The 21,726-nt window shown below is 46.1% G+C and overlaps 1 protein-coding gene across 2 annotated transcripts in view; it reads left to right on the forward strand.

Annotated features, from left to right (window-relative positions):
• Positions 1-840: 840 nt before the first annotated feature.
• Ivd (isovaleryl-CoA dehydrogenase) overlaps positions 841-21,726 on the forward strand; it is a 33,626-nt gene continuing 12,740 nt past the window's right edge. Inside the window, exons 1-3 of one of the 2 annotated variants that reach the window (XM_029570239.1) lie at positions 841-1,056; positions 4,490-4,579; positions 4,789-4,840. In XM_029570239.1, the coding sequence (XP_029426099.1) occupies positions 910-1,056; positions 4,490-4,579; positions 4,789-4,840 (289 nt within the window). In that variant the 5' untranslated portion in view covers positions 841-909. The remainder of the gene's footprint in view (positions 1,057-4,489; positions 4,580-4,788; positions 4,841-21,726) is intronic. The other variant, XM_008846753.2, reaches the window with a different exon arrangement.

Genomic DNA, 21,726 nt, shown 5'->3' on the forward strand with positions numbered 1-21,726 from the left:
CTTTATCAATTGCTGGCAATCAGAGAGGGGGCCAACCCCCAAAAGAACTCTCCACCCCAAAGAGAAGCAGGGCAGGGTTTATAAAGCTTAAAGCTGCAATTACATCATGCCATGGGCAAAGCCAATAATCATAGTTACATCAGATCACCATAGATAAACCAGACCAGGGGCAGGTCAGTTAACAAGAATTGTAGAAATAATGTGCTCCATAGAGATGCAGGTATAGCTGGGACGGAGGGCATGCTATCTGGACCTGCTACGGGCCTACTTGTAATTTTCCCAGTATTGTAGAAATACTGTGCTCCTTGAAACTACCTGCAGGAGAGGTCCTGCCTGGTAGGCTGCAGATGGAATGGCTGGGCAAAAACACAGGGTAAAGCTAGAGCAAAATGAAGTTAATTTTGCCATTTCACAATACCTGACATAATCTGGAGCGCAGAACCCAAACAAACCTTTTCACCTAAAACAAGAATCAAACCTATTATATAACAACAAAGCGAACCTTATGAATTCAATCAGTGCAGTACACTAGAACGGCGATACTTCCCCCAACCTTCGCTAGCCCAGACCTGCGTAGCTCGTTTTGTTTGAGTACTTTGCTTTCCCCGAAGACAGATTTCTGCAGGGAGAGGCTACAATTTCAACGCGAGGAGACAGTACGTCACCCATTCTTGTACCCCTAGAAAGACACTGAAGGACCACCCAGAAGATGGGACCAGGCTCTGCAGTTCGGGCTGATTGGCTCCCCAGGAGACCAAGGGCAGCACGGCCTTCAGCCGGCCTCCGAGGGTGATTGGCTGTGGGGGACCCACCCCTCCTTCTCGATTGGACAGGGTGGTGAAGCTCGGCTTGGTGGGGAGGAAGCTACCGCTCTGCAAAGGCTGCGCTGGCTCCTGGTGCAAAGCAGAGATGGCGACTGCGATCCGGCTGCTGGGCCCGCGTGTGTCCAATTGGAGGCTGCGGCCATGGCTGCCGCCCATCGCTGTCTCCCAGCGGGCCCACTCGATGTTGCCTGTGGACGATGCTATCAACGGGCTAAGCGAGGAGCAGAGGCAGGTAGGCAGGCCGCCCCCGGGCCTCCGATGTGGCGCCCTCCCAAGTGGCTGGTGCCAGCCAGGCCCGAGAAGGAGCACTAGGGAACGAGAGTGGGGAACCGCGCGCCCCCATCCCACCCGCATCTTAGGCTCTGATCCTCATCTCTAGGAAGCGAATATTTGAGACAGCAAGGCCCCCGCCAGGGCTGCTAGAAAAGTAAGGAATCAAATTCCTGGAGTTTGGGCAGGCGGGCTTGTGGCAACCATCGGTATGTTGTAGTCTCCTTAATCACCAAGCTACCGGATTTATTTTTCTTTTATGTGTATGAATGTTTTGCCTGCGTGTGTGTTAATGCACCCAAGGGCCAGAAGAGGGCGTTGGATCCCCTGGAACTGGAGTTTCAGACTGTTAGCTGCCATGTGGCTATTGGGAAGTAAACCCAGGTCTTCTAGAAGAGTAGAAAGCTGAAAAAGGGCTTGAAAGATAAGATTGTACAGATTGTGCAGCTCACTTTTATTGTTGCATTTATTAAGATAATACTTTTCTCTAAGTAAAATCAACCAATAATTTCCTGGTATAGTGCATTCACTGGCAATGTACATATTAAGCATTTGTTGCAGATTGCCTAGTAAAAATACTGAGAGATTGCTTTCTGCCTAGTCTATTTGAGACTGATGTTTACTGGCACAACTATTGCTGTAAATGTTTAACCTAAGTGGAGGAAGACTGGGAACTCCATGCTCTGTTCTGTTTCGATTCTAATGGCACAGCTTGTTATTCCACTAAACTGTCTTTACTGCTTGGTTTCTTGAGCCATTACTAACTTTCCCTATGTCTTGAGAAGTAATGATTACACAGGGGCCAAATGTACTTGCAGGGAGTAATTTAGCACAAGGTTATTGTTTTTGAGCATCTAATACTTAAAGTTATTCATGTAGAGTGTCATTTTATTCCAGTACCCTCCTTCATTAGTAAAGGAATTAGATATTTGCCAGTTAATTCAGTCAGTATCCCCCTTGGTCTTTTTGAGACAGGATCTCCCTGTAGCCCCAGCTGGCCTGGAACTCACTATGTGGACCAGGATGGCCTTGACCTTGCAGAGACTGGCCTGCCTCTGCTTCCCAAGTGCTGGGATTAAAGGCATGCACCACCACTCTGGGCTTAGCCTGAATATTACAGAGGGTTATGTTAGTTTATAGTTTGTAATGTTCTTTGTTTTCAGACAAGATTTTTCTAAGTAGCCAGGCTGGTTTGGAACCCTTGGCAATCCTGCTCAGCCTTCTGAGTGCTGGGATTACAGGCATGAGCCCCTATACCCAGCTTTATAAAAATATTTTATTTTTATGAGTATATTGCCTGCATGTGTGTAAGTGCACCTGTGTCCTGCAATGCCTGCAGAGGTTAGAAGAGGGCTTTGGATTCTCCTGGAACTGGAGTTACAGGTGGTTGTTAGTCACCATGTGGGTGCTGGGAATTAAACCCAGGTCCTTGGCAAAAAGTAGTTAGCGCTTTTAATTGCTGAGCCATCTCTGTAGCCCTGTACCCAGCTTTATAATGCATCTACCAAAACACACACCATTTGTATTCATTGTACATGGTGTTGAGTTACATATGACATTTTCATACAAGTATGTAATTACTTTGGGCATTTCCTTCCTATAATGTTTGTTTTTGAGATCTGATTGCCTGTACCTCTGGAGTGGGCCTTGGAGGTACTGGGATTAAAGGTATGTTCCACTACTCTCAGTCTTATGATGTTCTTTAAAAAAATTTTTTTTGATTTTTGTTATCCTTGTGTGAATGTGTGTGTGTGTGTGTGTATGTGTGTGTGTGCATGTGTGTGTGTGTGTGTGTATGCACGTAGGTCAAAGAACAACTTTATGGAGTCTGTCCTCCTTTCCTTTTTTTGTTGTTTGTTTGTTTGTTTTTGTTGTTTTTTGAGGCATGGTCTCCCTGTAGCCGCAGCTGGCCTGGAACTTGCTATGTAGACCAGGCTGGCCTCGAACTCACAGAGATCCTCCTGCCTCTGACTCCTGAGTACTGAGATTAAAGACATGCACCTTTAATTCAGTGGGTCTATCTAAAAGACTCCCAAATTGCATAACTCTTATCTCTAAGGGGAAAAGAAAGTCTTTGAATCTTGAATAGGAGATGTGAAGGAGAAATAAAGGCAAGGGTAATGAGCATTACAAGATCTAGACAGGGAACTAGAAAAAAAGTCAGAACAGGGCAATTTTCAAATGTTCATGTTAGAGTCCATTGGAATTTCTTGACAAGGGCTTCCAAAAGCATCCCTCTACTGGGTTCTTCCTCATTTTTCTTTTGTCTTCCAAGGCTGGACTCTAGAGTGATGGATTCAGGATTTGCTTTCAAGTATTTTGATAGCTGTTGGAGTACTTAGAATCAGTGTCAGTTCCCTCTCAAAGGCTTCTAAATAGGGGGAGAAAACAAATTTATCCATCATTTTAGAACAATAGCTCATCTGGTCGCTTTTATAGAAGACCTGAATTTGATTTCCAGCACCCACATGGTGTCTAACAATTGTCCATAACTCCAGTTTCAGGGGGATCTGACAGCCTCTTCTGACCTCCATGGGCATTGCACAACATGGGTGCACTTATATACATGCAGGCAATACATTCATACACACAAAATAATAAAAATAGTAGATAAAATATTTTTTCAAAATCATCTTCAGGATCTGGAGAGATGGCCCAGGAGTTAAGAGCACTGGCTGCTCTTGCAGAGGACCTGGGTTCAGTTCCCAGCACCTACATGGTGGCTGACAACTGTCTGTCTGTAACTCCAGTTCCAGTGGAATCCAACTCCCTCTTCTGACCTGCATGGGCATCGCATGACACAGATACACTAATACACATGCAGGCAATACACTCATATACATAAAATTTTTTAAAAAATATATTATTATTTTTATTTTATGTGTACAAGTGTATTATATGCATGTATGTGAGTGCACCCGTGTCATGCAATGCTGTAGAAATCAGAAGAGGGCTTCGGATTCCCCTGGAACTAGAGTTAAGGACGGTTTATAGCCGCCATGTGGGTGCTGGGAGTCAAACCCGGGTCCTCTGCAAGAGCAGTTAAGTGCTCTTAACCGCTGAGCCATCTCTCCAGCCCCATATACATAAAAATTTTAAAAATCTTTAAAAATCGTCTTCAGGTTCAAGGTCAGCCTGGACAAAAGTCAGTCAAAATTAATAAAGTAATAATCTTTGAAAAATAATTTCCAGGATGCCTAAATCGAGAATCTTAAGAGGGTAAGATCACCTCTAAGCAAGCATAAATTAATGGGGCTCCATGCCTCAACCTGATGCTATGTGGTGAGGTTACATGTGGCCTAGTTCCCTGAATCTGCCCTCAATAGTAGGGACTTTGCTCTCCATAGCAAGAATATCTTGGTTTCAACAGCATCTGTCTACTGCTCTTCTTTTAGCTTCGTCAGACTATGGTTAAGTTCCTTCAGGAGAATCTGGCTCCCAAGGCCCAGGAGATTGATCAAAGCAATGACTTCAAGAACCTAAGAGTGAGTTATAAGGTTGGGGGCAGGGGAGGGGGTCTGCTGCAGTTTGTAGGGGGACTATGTTGCACAGCTGCCTAGAGGGGCTTGTACTGTCCCCTGGTAGCAGGGGTGTCCTAAGAATGCAGCTCCTTTCTCTAAATTACTTGCTCTTGTTCCAGCCACATGTGGCTAACTGCTTTCTCACAACTACCTTCACTCTGTTGAATTGACAGGAGTTCTGGAAGCAGCTGGGGAGCCTGGGAGTACTGGGCATCACAGCCCCTGGTGAGCATACCTTCTTTTCCTAAAGAGAACTTTCTTTCTCTGTTGCTCTTTAACGCCCTTTCCAAAAGAAGCAGGAAGCAGGAAGCCATCAGGTATAGTGGCTGACTCCTGTAATCCCAACACTCAAGAGACTGAGACAGAACTGCTGTGAGTTCAAGGCCAGCCTGTACTATGCAGTGAGTTCCAGGCCAGCCTAGGCTACAGAATAAACTTCTGCTTCAGAAAAACAAAACAAGCCAGGCCTGGTGGCCCATGCCTTTAATCCCAGCATTTGGGAGGCAGGTGGATATCTTCGAGTTCAAGGCTAGCCTGGTCTACTTAGTGAGTTCCATGACAGCTGGGGCTACAGGGAGACCCTGTCTCAAAAAGACCAAACAAAAACAAAAACAAGGCACTGGAGAGAAGACTCATTGGTTAAGAACACTTGCAGCAAAAGCATGAGGACCAGAGTTCAGATCTCAGCTCCTATGTAAAAGCTGGGCCTGGGCCTGTGCACGCCTATAATCCCAGCACTGGGGATGGGGACAGGAGGATCACTAGATCCTTGCTGGCTGCTAACCTAGGTGAAAAACATGAGCTCCAGTTTCATTGAGAGACCCTGTCTCCAAAGGAACAAGGCAGAGGGATAGAGGAGGATGCCCGATGTCCTACTCTGGTCTCCATGCAAGTACCCACATGCACATGTGTTCATATACCACACACATACATACATTCATATATACACACACTCATACATATACACACAAAAAAAAAAACCAAAAAAGGAAGCACAAAGACAAGGGAAAGAGCATTCCCAGCACTAGCACCCACATGGTGGCTAACAACCATCCCTAACTTCAGTTCCAGGGAATCCGATGCCCTCTTCTGACCTCCATGGGCACTGCATGACACAGGTACACTTATATACATGCACGCAATATACTCGTACACATAAAATAATAGATTTTTAAAAATCAGTTAAAGATGAATTTAGACCATGTTAATGTTGAGGTAGTTTTTGAGACACCTACTGGGAACCCTCTGCTCTCCCATTGTGCTTTCATTTTCATTATCAGAGTGTATTTAATGAAATAATGAGGCAGTTAGAAATCATGGGTGAAGTCAGGCTGTATGACGGATACATATCTGTAATCCTAGCACTTAAGACGTAGAGGTAGGAAGATTGCAGGTTCAAGGGCAGCCTGAGTTACATGAATGTCTCAAAAAAGTAACAAGTTGGGCATGGTGGTACATGCCTTTAATTTCAGCACTCAAGAGGCAGAGGCAGGTTGTTTTCTGAGTTTAAGGCCAGCGTGGTCTGCATAGAGAATGCCAGAACAACAAAGAGAGGCTGTGGATATAAATCAATTGGTAGAATATTTGCCTGTGGTGCCTATAGTCTCAACATGCTGAGAAGGCAGGGAGAACAGAAGTTCAAGGTCATTTTGGGCTACATAGTTCAAAGTCAGGCTGGGCTTCATGAGACCCTGTCTCAAAAAAAAAAAAAAAAAGGAAGGAAAGAAAGAGAAGCAGAAAGAAATATAGGGTAGGGAGCTGGGGCTTTTGGTGGTGGTGGTACTAGGAATTGAACCTAAGGCCTTGCACATGCTGGGCAAGTGTCCTAACACTGACACTCCTTTTTGTATTTTTTTTTTGTCTCCACCCCTTTTTGTATTTTTACTTTGAGACTGGGTCCCACTAAATTGTCCAGGCTGGCCTTAAATTCACACAGTAGCCCAGGGAGGACTTGAACTTGCTCTTTTTATCTCTCAAGTAGCTGAGATTACAAGCCTATGCCACCAGCTGAAGGAAAAAATTTAAAAGCTAGATATGGGCTGGTTTCCAGGTAGCTGTTTCTAATATCACCACCCTCAGGCTTCCTTCCCTTCTGGAGTTGTAGTTGGGTTGTGCTTTCCCAAAGCCTAGAGCATCTGAGCAGCCTGGTTTGGTGGTCAGAAAGAACATGTGTAGAGGGCTTAATAGCCTTGACACAAACAGCGGTTCTGAGTACCAGATGACTCAGACACAAGATTTTTTTAAAAACTACAGCCAAGGAAAAAAACTTCTTTTCCTTTACCTTCCCTTTCTTCCTTTCCTTCCTCCTTCATTTCTCTCACCCTCTCTCCCTCCCTCCCTCCTTCCCTTCCTTCCTCTCCTTTTACAAAAAATATTTTATTATTTTTATTTACTCTGTATGAGTGTATTGCTTGTATGTAGGTAGAGGCACCCATTTCATGCAATGCCTAAGCAGGTCAGAAGAGGGCATCAGATCCCTTGGAACTGGAAGTTAGAGATGGTTGTTAGTCACCATGTGGGTGCTGGAAATTGAACCCAGGTCCTCTGCAAGAGGAGTCAGTGCTCTTAACTGCTGTGCCATCTCTCCAGTCCCTCGCTCCCTCCCTCCCTCCTTTCTTTCTTTCTTTCTTTCTTTCTTTCTTTCTTTCTTTCTTTCTTCCTTTCTTCCTTTCTTCCTTTCTTCCTTTCTTCCTTTCTTTCCTTTTGCAATAGAGTCTCATGTATACCAGGGCACCACTGAGTTCACAGTGTAACTGATGTTGGCCTTGAACTCCTGATCCTCCTGCCTCTACCACCTAACTGCTGGGATTACAGGTGTGAGCTACCATACCTGACCTGATGTCACCAGAGTTCTTTCAGGGTCTCTTGCACTATCAGACAAACCATATAATATATTTTTATGTGAATTTATTATAGTTTATATCTTGGGGGGGGTGGAGAAACTTACAGAGACTAACACCAGGCACTCAGCTCTGCACCGGCAGGCCACCATCGTTTCAGGTCACTTCCATACCTGCCCACAGTCTCCGTTAACTTTTGCCCGCGCATCTTGGATCTGAAGTCCCACTCCAGGTTGGTAAATGCCCCCTCTTGCAATGCTGTTGAGATGCCGGGCCATCTTTTCTCCACGTCTGCTGCAAGCTTCCCCACGCCCACTGCCACGTGTTCCCACTGGCTCGTGGCTTCCATCACAAGATGGTGCACAAACCCCTTCCCAGTCAATTCTCCGCAGCAGGCCCTACCCCTTGGAGGAAACAGGTATTTTGGGAGACACTCTACCCCTTTCCTCTTTTCTTAGTCTTCCTGCCAATCTTCAGCTAAGGTCCCTGAGCCTTGGAGGGGGTGAGAGATGTAGGGTGATCTCTCTTTTATCATGGTGAGATAGTGACTTCTTGGGCCTCCCCATTACTTGTCTCTAAGCCGTGGCCATTGATCTATCTCAGTGGTGTTTCTTCTACTATAAAGACAAATGGAAGTAAGTAGACACATTTAAACAAATATGAATGTAAGTACAAATGTCTAGAAGATATCCCAGTAGGTGTACTATATTCATTAAACAGTATACTTGTGATGGCTTCCCCATTAGGGCCTGTAGCCTTTCTTGACACAAGGTTTTGGCCAGGTCTACAGCACCAGACGTGTGTTCTACCCCTAGGAGCGGGCCTTATCCAATTAGAAGTTTTTCAGTTCTATGTATGTTGATTGAGCCATTATTGCACTTGCAGGCATTACTTGGCATGTCCATAGTGTGCAGCACACAGGGTCCATCATTGAGTAGTATCATAGAGGATCCTTTCTTCCCCAACCATCTTCTGCATTGCACCTTCTGGCAATATGAACATCATTTATCCAGTGGCATGGAGTTTTTTGGCTTAGTCTCAGTTCCATCTCTTTTTCTTCTTCCACGCTCACAACATACAGTTGCTGTGCCCAGTTTGCGAGATCCCAAAGACCACTAAGGAGCCGACCGATGCAAATACACAAGGGTTCTTTTATTGTTACAAGCTTAAGGTTGGGCCCACTCTGTCACTGACTCAGTGGATCTCAGATGTGAGACCCCTTGCTTTGGGAGACAGAAGTTTTTATAGGTTTATTGCAGCAAGTTCAGCAAGTAGGGGAGTAGGGGGTCTTCAGCCTGGCAAGCATCTGATTGGTTGCAGCTCAATGCCAAACCATAAACCATAGGCTTCAGGAAATCTGAAAAGATATCTGGACTTTTAGTTCTTTCCTGTCCCTGGTTAATTGACCATTGGTGGGGGAGTTGTTCTCTATGGAGTTGTTCTCTATCTGTTCCAAGTATTGTGGTTTTTCTTAGAACAGGGCCCAGGGCTGGGTCAGTCCAATGGAGGTTTTATCCAAGATGGAGTCACTCCAGTCTCTCATTCCCCCCCCTGACTAGTACCTTGGGGGCCCAATAATGGGCGCTCCCTCATCTCATGTTCTTCATCACCCAGACTCTGGAGGGACTAATAGTGGGTTCGCATTACCATTAGCTCCCAGCTGCTCTTTTATAAAAGCTACCAATTTATTTAAAATGCAAGGCCCAAAAGTCAAGAGCATAATCAGAATGAGGAGGGTTCCGAGTAAGGTTGAAATCAAAGTGGTCAACCAAGGGGAGCTATTGAATCAGGATTCAAACCATCCTTGTTTAGCCCTATATTCGTTCTCTCTTCAAGCCAGACTTTCTCTAATCTTGGCCAGGGATTCTTTGATGACCCCAGAGTGATCTACATAAAAACAACACTCTTCCTTAAGGGCAGCACAGAGGCCTCCCTGCTGCAAGAACAGCAAGTCTAGGCCTCTCCTATTCTGCAGAGCCATTTCTGCCAAGGAGGTTAGGGATTCTTGTAGATGGGAAATAGACTTTTCTAAGTTCTGGATGTCCCCGTCTATTGTGGCTCTAAGGCTATGGTAGTTTGGGCTTTGTAAGATCAAGGCTCCTGCCAGTCCCAATCCCAGAACAGATAGGGTGATGGCAGTAACAACTTCTCTTTCCTGGCAATTATGGTGAAGGGGTCCTTGCCCAGTCAGGGCCTTATTTATATCCTGGTCTGAGTGATAAATAATTCTAGGGATTAGTTGTACTAGAACACAAAAATCTGATGCTTGATTAAGAACTTTAGAATGGACACATGGGGTTAATCCTGAAGTACATGCCCATCATCCTTGATCTGGTGGTAGCAAGTACGAGTTATTGGCCAGCACTGGCAGAGTCTGGTTGCATAGGGCAATGTACTCATGAGGGGGCTTGCCTATACATAGCCCTCGTCCTGAAACATCTTGTAGCGTAAGCCTGATTCCTTCCTGCTGAGCCCATCTACAGCTGCTTTGGTCCAGTGCTAGGGTGGTGTTTCCTATGAATGAAATCCCCTCATAGTATGGGGGACTTGATGAATAACATAACCAGCATAATGAGGTGAGGTCTGGCCTGGTATCATTGAGTACCTGGTAAGTCTGGACATTAGTGACCAAAGCAGGTCAGTGTCACCTATAGGAAGGCCATGGCTGTCAGAACAGTCATTATTTGAGGGGGTCACCATGGTTGACAAGATTGATTCTGGGGTGACCTTTAAAACAGCACCTGGTCCCAAGGGGACTGAACGGGTCTGGTACTGAGGAACTCTTACTCTTAATCGAATAGAGAATAAAGTTCCTGGATCTGGTTCGGTCCAGCCCACATAGAGTCTTATTTCCCAAATTTTTCCCGCTTCCAAGCTGGTGGCTCTCTTTCCTTCAGTAAAACTAATATTGAGCCTACCATTTTTATGAGGATTAGTGGATATCGGTTGCTCCCACGTTACCTTAATAAGATCTCCTCCCTGGGGGGGGTCCACCATATGTATCCTGTTGTCTCACAGCCCCATCGAGTACAGTAAGTAGTACTATCCACTTCACACCTGTTTCTCTGGGACTTTTATTTCAGAGTTCCAGGCCCTGGGCAAACATAGAACCAGCTTGGTTTTCTGTATGGGCCTGGAGAGTTAGTTAGAGCATGAGGATGTGCTCCTCCCTTAGGATTGAAATCAAAGAAGGCATCTAAATGGGAGTGCAGAGTTGGGAACCAAGTAGCTGGAGGTGCTACTTGGGAGATCTGAAATAAAATATTACCTCCTATCACATCTTGGAGGACCCAAGTCAGATTCATAGGTTGATGCAGGCTTCCCAGAACAGGAGTGGCTATCATGGGGAACAGAATATATACAGTCAACAGTTTGAAAATCGGGTGAGCTTTAGCTTGAGCAGATTGTTGGGGTCCTTTGAAACTCTCCATCCTGAAGCTGGGGATGGGCAGTCCTCTACAGTGAACAGGTCAGCTGGCCGTACATGTGTGTGGTGGATCTATGATGCTACACCATCCACTTTGAGGGCTGTGGGGGTGGTCAGTAGGATGACACAGGGCCCCTTCCACCATGGCTCTAAGGATCCTTGCTGATGCCTCTTAACATAGACCCAGTCACCGGGTCGATATCGATGAGATTCTGGAGGGGGTCCTGTCTCATAAAGAGCACTTAGTTTAGGCTATACATGTTTATGGGACCATTGGACTCCCCTGAGGTCATTCAACAGGTCCCAATCTTTAAATTCAGTAATCTTTTCTGCCTGGAGTTGAGAACAGGAGGAGGCCCTCCAAAAAGAATTTCATAGAGGGTTAGACTGTGTATAGCAGGAGTATTTCTAGCTCAAAATAAAGCTAGAGGTAGGAGCTGTACCCAGTCTTTAGTGCCAGTCTCTAAAGCTAATTTGGTTAAGGTCTCTTTAATAGTTCTATTCATTCTCTCTACCTGTCCTGAACTCTGGGGTCTATAAGCACAATGTAGTTTCCAATCAATCCCCAGAACTGTGGCCAGACTCTGACTTACCTTGGACACAAAAGCCAGTCCATTATCTGACCATATCATCTGTGGAAAACCATACCTGGGGAGGATGTCTTCTAACAGTTTCCTTGCCACCATTTGAGCCATTTCATGTTTAGTAGGGAAGGCTTCAGTCCATCCTGAAAAAATATCTACAAAGACTAGCAAATAATGGTATCCATACCTGCCAGGTTTTACCTCAATGAAATCCATTTCCCAATGGGCTCCAGGTTTTTTCCCTTGAAGTCTGATTTCTGGTTTTCTAATATTTGGCACCACATTAGTGAGTTGGCAAGCTTTACAGCCATTGAAAATGTCTTTAATCTTTAAATTGAGATCCTTGATTTTTACTTTGACATGTCAAATTAAGTCCTGCATCCTCTTGATGCACATGTGGGAAGAACGGTGTATTTTTCTCAACATTTGTTTTTCTAATATTTCCAGGAGGATCAGCTTCCCTTCTGCTGACCTCCACCATCCTTCCAGGCATTGGGTCCTCGGCAGTCCCTTTATCCATTTCAGGTCCTCCCCAGTGTATTTGGGCTTTTGGGGGAGGTTTGGATCACCTGGGTCAATTAGTGTGGTGACCAAAATTGAGTCAATTTGGAGGGCAGCCTGTTTAGCCACCTGATCCACTCAATTATTTCCTTGGGAAATCAGATCGTTCCCTTTTTGATGACCTGGGCAGTGGATAATTGCCAATTTCTTTGGCAGCCAGAGAGCCTTCAGCAATGTTAAGATTTCTTCATTTTTGACAGTCTTTTCTCTGCCGTTAATAAGCCCCGTTCCCTATATATTGCCCCATGAACATGCGTAGTGGCAAAGGCATATCGGCTGTCTGTATACACATTAAGCTTTTTGTCCTTTCCCAATACCAGCGCCTTAGGGCAATAAGTTCAGCCTTTTGGGCTGAAGTGCCATTGGGCAGAGGCTCTGCCCAAATGATGCTGGTTAATGATACTACAGCCGCCCCTGCATACCTCTGCTGTCCTGGACAAAGCTGCTCCCATCAGTGAACCAGGTCACTTCAGCATCAGTTAACGGGGTATCTCTCAAATCTGATCGGGTACCGTGAAGCTGTTTCATGTTTAGTAGGGAAGGCTTCAGTCCATCCTGAAAAAGTATCTACAAAGACTAGCAAGTAATGGTATCCATACCTGCCAGGTTTTACCTCAGTGAAATCCATTTCCCAATAGGCTCCAGGTTTTCTCCCTCTGTGGGCGCGCGGGGATCTCGGAGCACCAGCTGCTGGCATGGCGCCAGTCTCTCACGTACCGCTAGGGTGCACGGGTTTCGCGCTGCTGAGACGGGTCCCTGGCTCTCCGCGGCTACCGGATGCTGGCGACTCTGCGGGTCACTGTCAGCTGCCGGGCGGGTTCTGTTCCAAGCTGCCAGACACTCCCTCTGTGTATGCGATCCGTTGGCCACCGGATCATGAGGGGAGGTGCAGGAACAGCGAAAGCAAGATCTTCACGAGTGGTTGCTGATGGAAGGACAGCCCCTCCGGGGAGACTGAATCGCAGGCAGTAAGACACAGGATACAGCTCAGTCAGACTCAGTGATACAGCTCGTGATACAGCTCCGCTTTATTGGGGTGAAACCAGGATATTTATAGTGTGGAGGCAGTAGCTCCGATATATTGCCCCATGAATGTGCACGGAGGCAAAGGTATATCAGCTGTCCATATACACATTAAGCTTTTTGTCCTTTCCCAATACCAGTGCCTTATGTATCTGTGACAGCCACTTCAAAGGTGAGTCAGGAAGGAGAGCAGAAGGCGCCCCACTGAGAAGAGGAGTCCTTCCATTTGCGCCGAGCCAGCTTGCAGCTATCCGGACATGGAGAGACAGCGACCCTAAACAGCAGGGGTCCCCAACATCCCTCAAAGTCTGATTCCTGGGTTTCTAATATTTGGCACTGCATTAGTGAGTTGGTAAGCATTACAGCCATTGACAATGTCTTTAATCTTTAAATTATAAGTCCTGCATCCTCTTGATGCACATGTGGGAAGAACGGTGTATTTTTCTCAACATTTGTTTTTCTAATATTTCCAGGAGGATCAGCTTCCCTTCTGGTGACTTCCACCATCCTTCCAGGCATTAGGTCCTCAGTAGTCCCTTTATTCATTTTAGGTCCTCCCCGGCGTATTTGGGCTTTTGGGGGAGGTTTGGATCACCTGGGTCAATTAGTGTGGTGACCAAAATTGAGTCAATTTGGAGGGCAGCCTGTTTAGCCACCTGATCCACTCAATTATTTCCTTGGGAAATCAGATCGTTCCCTTTTTGATGACCTGGGCAGTGGATAATTGCCAATTTCTTTGGCAGCCAGAGAGCCCTCAGCAATGTTAGGATTTTTCTTTATTTTTGACTGTCTTTCCCTCTGCCATTAATAAGCCCTGTTTCCGATATATTGCCCCATGAATGTGCACGGAGGCAAAGGTATATCAGCTGTCCATATACACATTAAGCTTTTTGTCCTTTCCCAATACCAGTGCCTTAGTTAGGGCAATAAATTCAGCCTTTTGGGCTAAAGTGCCAGTGGGCAGAGGCTCTGCCCAAACGATGCCAGTTAATGATACTACAGCCGCCCCTGCATACCTCTTGCCGTCCTGGACAAAGCGTTGACAATGTCTTTAATCTTTAAATTAACATCCTTGATTTTTACTTCGGCATGTCGAATTAAGTCCTGCATCCTCTTGATGCCCATGTGGGAAGAACAGTGTATTTTTGCCATTTGGTTTCCTAATTTTTCTGGGAGGATCAGCTTCCCTTCTGCTGACCGCCACCATCCTTCCAGGCATTGGGTCCTCAGCAGTCCCTTTGTCCATTTCAGGTCCTCCCTGGCGTATTTGGGCTTTTCAGGGAGGTTTGGGTTATAGGCGAGTGCGTGCTGGGCTCTCGGGGTCCCTGCGTGCACTCCCGGAATGGCATGGCGGGTCCGCAGGCTCCCCCACCATGCGTCTGGAGGATGGTGGGTCTGGCCCCCCGTAAGCTTCTCCGGCGGGCCGCATCCTGTGGAACCGGGGCTCGTGTCTCCTGGATGCGGCAGCTGGCCGCGGCTTTTGGTGGTGAAAGTTCCTCCGTTGCTGGAGCGTTGTCCAGCTGAATTCCACCCTTAATTCACCCGTGTACCTTCCTCAGGAAGCGAGGTCCACTGGCCACTGGACCGCGCGGGAAGAGTATGAGGACAGCGAAAGCTAGGAATGTCCACAAGTCGATAACGGAGGAGTGCTGCCCCCTGGGGAGACTAGATTGCAGAGAGGAGACACAGACTCAGTCTACAGCTCTTTATTCCAAGTCTCAGGGACCTAGTTCCTGCTCTAGTTTCAGCTCCTCTTCTAGCCCCCAAATATTGAGAGAAGACTAGGATATTTATACCATGGGGGTAGTGGTAAAAGCTTTGGCTGTTAGGTACTTTGTGAGGCATTCTATTTACACATGGAAGTGGGTTTCTGCCAGACTACTGTCTGCCTGAAAAATCACAGGAAGGCATGGTATCTTTCAGAGCCAGAGGCCATGTTTGTGTTTAGAGCATTCGTGGTGGGCACTTCAAAAGGAGAGTCAGGAAAGATGCCAGGAAGGCACCCTGCTATGAAAGGAGCCCCAGCACATAATCCTGAGCTGCATGAGCTGTCCGGACGTGAAGGGGCTTCTACTTTGCATAACAGAGGTCCCCAACATGGGGGCTGCTTTAAAACTCCTTCAATTGCATGTGGTGTGGTGATGGTCAAGTTCTGGCCCAAAGTCAGTTTGTCAGCATCTTTTACCAGTAGTGCTTCTTTGAGTATACAGCCCAAGTATTGGACCTGTTGTTTGCATAGTTGGGCCTTTTTAGCAGAGGCCCGATAGCCCAGGCTTCCCAGCTTCCGCAACAGGTGTTCTGTGCCATCCATACAAACCTCTTGGCTGTCTGCCGCCACAAGTAGGTCATCCACATACTGCAAGAGACTCCTTTCCCTGATGCTATCTGTCTCAGACGCCTCCGCTGGTCCTCTGGATCCACAGTGGCAGCCAGCAGGATCCTTGCCAGGTCCTTGTTTTGCCTTCTTTCTGCCTTTATCTGTTTTTCCCTCTTCACTATCCCTATTGTTGTACACTTTCTTGGCCACAGTTATTAAATCCCTTAGGCTCTTTTCACCCAGTCTCTCTACTCATTGGAGCTTTCTCTTTATATCCAGAGCCGACTGGTTAACAAAAGCCATGGCCACTGCCATTATATTATCTTTGGCCTCCAGGTCTAATGGAGTGTGCCTGCAGAAGGCATCCATTATTCACTCTAAGAATGCAGCTGGGCTTTCATTTAGTTCCTGACTAATATCGTATACCTTTGCCAAATTAGTTGGCCTATGAGCAGCTGCTTTGAGACCTGCCACCAGAGCCTAGCAGTAAACCAGAAGCCTCCCCTTACCTTCTGCAGTATTATAATCCCAATCAGGCCAGGTCAGTAGATAGGCAGCATCAATCAGTGTCGGATCAGTAGTAGGGACACCAGTATTGCCAGGAATTAACTTCCTGGCCTCTGTTTGGATACGTTCCCTTTCCTCTGTGGTAAACAGGACCTGTAATAATTGATGACAATCATACCAAGGGTTGGTGTATGAATAAGACAGTTTCTAATAAATTAATAAGCTCCTTAGGATTTTCAGAAAAGGGAGCATTCTGGGTTCTCCAGTTGTAAAGGTCACTAGTGGCAAATGGCCAGTCATGATGAGACTGGTTGCCAGCCTCATCCGTGGGGCCGGTGACTCTGAGGGGTAGAACAGTAGAGTCTGGACCCTCCAGTGTTGCTGCCCTTCTACTCCTAGTCCCCTAAGCTGGTCCCCCCCATGCCTGTGAAGAATCTGGTACCAGGGCTGCCAGTTCTGGAGGGGGTACCTCCTGTGGAGGAGGTGGATAAGGAAGGGGAGGAAAAATTAGATTGTCTTCTATGCTGCCCTGTAAGACAGGGTACAGTGATGGTACTGATGGTTTGGTTTCAGGCTTAGGTGCTTTCTAGGTTGCTGTAAAGGAAAAAAAGACTTGACCCAAGGAAGGGGGTTATTAACTAAATCTCCCCAGACCATTATGTATGATATTTGATCCAAGTGTCCCATACATGGTGGAAGAATAATTTTCTCAACCATGTTAATGACAGCAGGATCAAAGGTCCCCTCTGAGAGCCATCCCACATTGAAAGTGGGCCATTCAGACCTGCAGAAAGTAATTAGTTTATCTTTCCTGACAACAACAGAGAGGTTATGGGCTTGAGTCTTAACCTCTCCAAAATGTGCAGAAACCAGGTCCAGGGGTGTAGAGGGAGTCTGTCCCATTGTATCCATCTCAGTCACAGAGAAATAGATAACCAAAGACAAAACAGAGAGCCAGAAAGACACACAGAAGGCCAAGTAGCAAATTCCCCCGTTCATGCAGAAGAAAAACTGAAAGTAGGACAGTGGCGAACTGCAATGCTATGGGAGCAACCCACCTTGTCCTTTCACAGAAATCAACAGAATCTGGGGCCCTCCATCCCCTCTGCCAGGGTCTGGAACGTCTTCCAGACCTCTGTGGTCACAGTCATCCAGCATGTCCACTCCAACTGCTCCTGACCACACTGTTCACAAGTTTACCTCAAGGCTCAGAACAAAAGCTAGGACAGACACAGACAGGTACAACTAGAAACAAACATACTTGCCGGCCAGCCAGGAACCCTCCAGTTCGGGGGTCCTGGGGGGGGGCCTTGGGGATCCAGGACGAGGCCCCAAGATATTGTGCCCAATTTGCGAGACCCCAAACTGTCACCGACCCAGCGGATCTCAGATGTGAGACCCCTTGCTTTGGGAGACAGAGGTTTTTATAGGTTTATTGCAGCAAGTTCAGCAAGTAGGGGAGTAGGGGGTCTTCAGCCTGGCAAGCATCTGATTGGTTGCAGCTCAGTGCCAAACCATAAACTGCTGGCTTCAGGAAATCTGAAAAGATATCTGGACTTTTAGTTCTTTCCTGTCCCTGGTTAATTGACCATTGGTGGGGGAGTTGTTCTCTATCCGTTCCAAGTATTGTGGTTTTTCTTGGAACAGGGCCCAGGGCTGGGTCAGTCCTATGGAGGTTTTATCCAAGATGGAGTCACTCAGGTCTCTCACAGTGTCTTCAGCAACATGCCCTTACTGACCTTTCTAGTGTACAATTGACATTAATGACAATAGCCTTGGTGAATTTGAGGACCTCTAGGATTTCTCTGACCAACAGCTCATAGGGGGGCAACCCACCTCTGGTACTGTAGATTTTCTTAACAGTTGTATAGTTTGGGAGTCTCTGTTTTCTTCTTACCCAGCCATTAAACTCCCAAGAGTCTTACAGCTATAGTTGGCCTTTGCTTCTTCAGGTATCTTTCAAATGGGTTCTACATCTGTAAAACACTCAAAGGAATGTTAACATTATATATTAAATCAATCATAGACAAGGTTTCACATAGCATGGAAAGGCTTTGTCCATTTGTATTAACTGTTTTCTCCATAGATCCTTGTTAGGTACCATAGCATGGGTACAAGGCATTAATTTGGTTAGCTCTTTACCATTTTTAGTTACCTCTTTGGAGTCATTTCACACTTGGAGAATTTTACATGAAGTTTCTTTGTATTCTTTTATTCTTGATACACTTACAGGTGTTGGCTTCAGTCCCCTGCACTGGGCTAAGGAGGCAGGGGGCTTCTCCTGTCCCTGTTGTGCTTGTTGGGTCCCTGAGTCAGGCAGGCCCTGAGTCTGCCTCCTAACTGTAGCTGTATCTGTCATCTCTCCATTGACCACACCTGGTTGCTGGGGGACAACTTGGTGGGAAAAACTGCTTCCACACCTAATATAGCCTTTATCAGAAGAGAAATGCATCTTATTTAATCCTTGGGGATTCTTAGCCACCCCTTGTAGTTTTTATCCTTTGAATGTCTTTTGTAAACTGTTCTTCTGGTTTTAATATCTTCCAGAAACACCTTAGTACCAAATTTGGTTTTCTATCAGTTTTTTCTCTGGGAATTTGGGCTTGACATAAGTTTTGCCACATTTGTCTTTGAGTAACCCAAGTAGACCATTTCTTCTGTCTGGTCATTTTTATATCTCTTATAGGGTGTTCTGTTATTTTACAGACACGTTTTACATGCTGGTCAAAACCATTTAGATTTGCCAAAGCTTCTCTCACTTTACAAAGATCCTGTCCCATCAAAGGGCTTAGTAAAACCATTAAAGCACCATACCATTCTTGAGGTCCCAGTTGAATTAAGCTTTCCTTCATATCTCTGGTGAACACAGTCTTATCTGGCCCAGTGAACTGGACACTATATATTGCTTTTCTCATACCTAGTTCTCTCAGTAATGCCTGCCCCTTATTTATAGTCCTCCAGCCCCTGCTAATCATGTTAGTCTCCCTTGGTGATGACCATGTATCTTTAATGCCTTCAACCAGCCATCCTATTAAGGACTGCTCCCCCCTGCATTGGCCTAGGTTGAACAGCCTATATCATAAGGATGGATGGGTGGTTTTATAACTCAGCTGTGAAGCTTCTGAAGGACTTAGACTGACGTCATTTGCTCCCATGTCCCATGCTCTCACAAGCCACGTGGCTAGGGGCTCTCTGATTGCTTGATTGTAAGTTTTTCCTAGTTTTAACAGTTTTAGTATGGAATACTTCCTAGCTACAGCACTGTTAGCTTTTTTTTTTTTTTTTCCTTTTGTATCAATGGTTGAATCTGAGGGGCAGCCTTAGCTACTTTTATTTTTAGGTCATTTTCTTTTTTACTATTATCTGTCTTTTCCTCTGAGTCCTTGGACCTTACACAAGTCAAAGTGTTCCACTTTTTTTCTCTCTCCAGCTCTGCAACTGGATCTGCCAGGACTTCACTAGCCTTTTCAGCTTCCCCTGCGGGGGGCAAATCTTTTATTATGCAAAGTGGCCATGCTCCCTCTCTGGGTGCTCCATTTGGGTCCAGAGCCAGTAAAAGATTTTCTAGCCTCTGGATAACCTTTAACAAATTTTCACATACCCACACATACCCCCACATTTACAACATAGCTGTGGCCCACACGTTTGTGTGGCTAGCCTCTTTTTAATTACAGATTTTATAATCCATTGTATAACCCACGTGACTATCGCTAACCCCATTAAGCCTATAGGGTTTAATTACCATCTCCCCTGGGTTCCTGGTAGCCTCTCCTGGATTTGAGAATCAGAGCCCAGCTGACCTGCCACAGGGGCAGCGGGCACAGCACTGCTTTCCCAAACCCACATCCCCAAGGCTGTGGTTCATTTACCCTGCCAACTATGCCAATTTTGTCACCAGAGTTCTCTTAGGGTTTCTTGAGCTGTCAGACAAACCATATAATATATTTTTATGTGAATTTATTATAGTTTATATCTTGGGGGGGGTGGAGAAACTTACAGAGACTAACGCCCAGCACCCAGCTCTGCGGGGCAGGCCACCATGGTTCCAGATCACTTCTGCACCCACCCACAGTCTCCATTAACTTTCGCCCACGCATCTTGGACCCACAGTTCTGCTCCAGGTCGGTAAATGCCCCCTCTCATGATGTGGGTGAGATGCTGGGGCCATCTATTCTCCACGCCCACCTCCGCTCATTCCCCACACCTGCTGCAGTGTGTTTGTTCCTGGTGGCTAGCAGCTTCTGTCACAAGATGGCACAGAAACCCCTCCACAGCAGGCCCCGCCCTTTGGAGGAAACAGGCAGTTTGGGAGACACCTGAAAAACCTCTTTTTTTTTGTCTTTTTGAGACAGGGTCGCCTTGTAGCCCCAGCTGTCCTGGAACTTACTATGTAGACCAGGCTGGCCTCAAAATCACAATGATCCGCCTGCCTCTGCCTCCCAAGTGCTGGGATTAAAAGTGTGTGCCACTATGCTGGGCCAACACCTCATTTTTTATTTTTATTTTTATTTTTATTTTTTTCTATTTTTTGAGTCAGGGTCTCCTTGTAGCCCCAGCTGTCCTGGAACTCACTATGTAGACAAGGCTGGCCTCGAACTCACAAAGATATGCCTGCCTCTGCCTCCCAAGTGCTAAGATTTATTTTTATTTATATGTGTGTCTGTATGTATATATCTACATGTGTGTGGGTACCCAAGGAGGCCAGAAGGGGGCATCAAACTCCCTGAACCTGGAGTTATAGGCAGTTGTAAACCAGCTCTTGTGGGTATTAGGAACTGAACTCAGGTCTTCTTCAAGCTCTCTAAACCATGTAGTCATCTCTCCAACCCCAAAACCTCATTTTTATTTTTTTAATTATTTTTTTTTGAGACAAGGTCTCCCTGTAGCCCCAGCTGGCCTAGATTCACTCTGGAGACCAGGCTAGCCTCGAACTCACAGAGATCCACCTCTGCCTCTGCCTCCCAAATGTTGGGATTAAAGGAGTGGGCCACCACACCTGGCCAAAAATCTTTTTTTTTTTTTGGGGGGGGGGTCTTTTTGAGACAGGGTCCCCTTGCAGCCCCAACTGGCCTGGAACTCACTATGTAGACCAGGCAGCCCTTGAACTCACAGAGATCTGCCTGCTTCTGCCTCCCATGCCCAGCCCCAAATCTCATTTTTAATGGAGAGTTCTGAATTCCCTGCCAGCATGCTTTATGTCCCCTGAGCATAGCCTCCCTATTTTCTCCTCAGAGAATGACTCTCCTATTTAGTAGCAACACCACTTTGGTCACAAAGCTGTGATATAAAATCTCATCACTGGGGCCAGAGAGATGGTTTGGTGCTGCTCTTTCAGAGGATCCAAGTTCAGTTCCCAGCACCCACATTGAGCAGCTCACAACCACTTGTAACTCCAGCTCCAGAGGATCCAGCACCCTCTTCTGGCCTTGGTGGGTACTCTCACACATGTAGAATATACTCTCACACATGTGGAATATACTCACACAGACAAACAAAAATACATGTAAATAAAAATTTAAAATAAACTTAAAAAAAAAATCTCATGTTCCTGAGGCCTCTGCTCACACACCCCTTGGTTTGTAGCTGATATGGGTACTTTGTTTTGTTTTTTTTTTTGCTTTTGTCTTTTTGAGACAGGGTCTCCTTATAGCCCCAGCTGTCCTGGAACTCACTGATCCACCTGCCTCTGCCTCCCAAGTGCTGGGATTAAAGGCATGCACTGATATGGGTATTTTGAACACAGTCTTCCCACCCACCCACTTTGTGTTTCTCTGTTGGATTCCGAGCCATCTTTCTTCCTTTATCTATCTGCTTCTGCTTTCTGTAACTTTTTTTATTATATATATATATAT

The sequence above is a fragment of the Nannospalax galili genome, unplaced genomic scaffold (assembly GCF_000622305.1).
Source record: "Nannospalax galili isolate Female #2095 unplaced genomic scaffold, S.galili_v1.0 scaffold342, whole genome shotgun sequence".
In the NCBI taxonomy this organism is placed as follows: Eukaryota; Metazoa; Chordata; class Mammalia; order Rodentia; family Spalacidae; genus Nannospalax; species Nannospalax galili.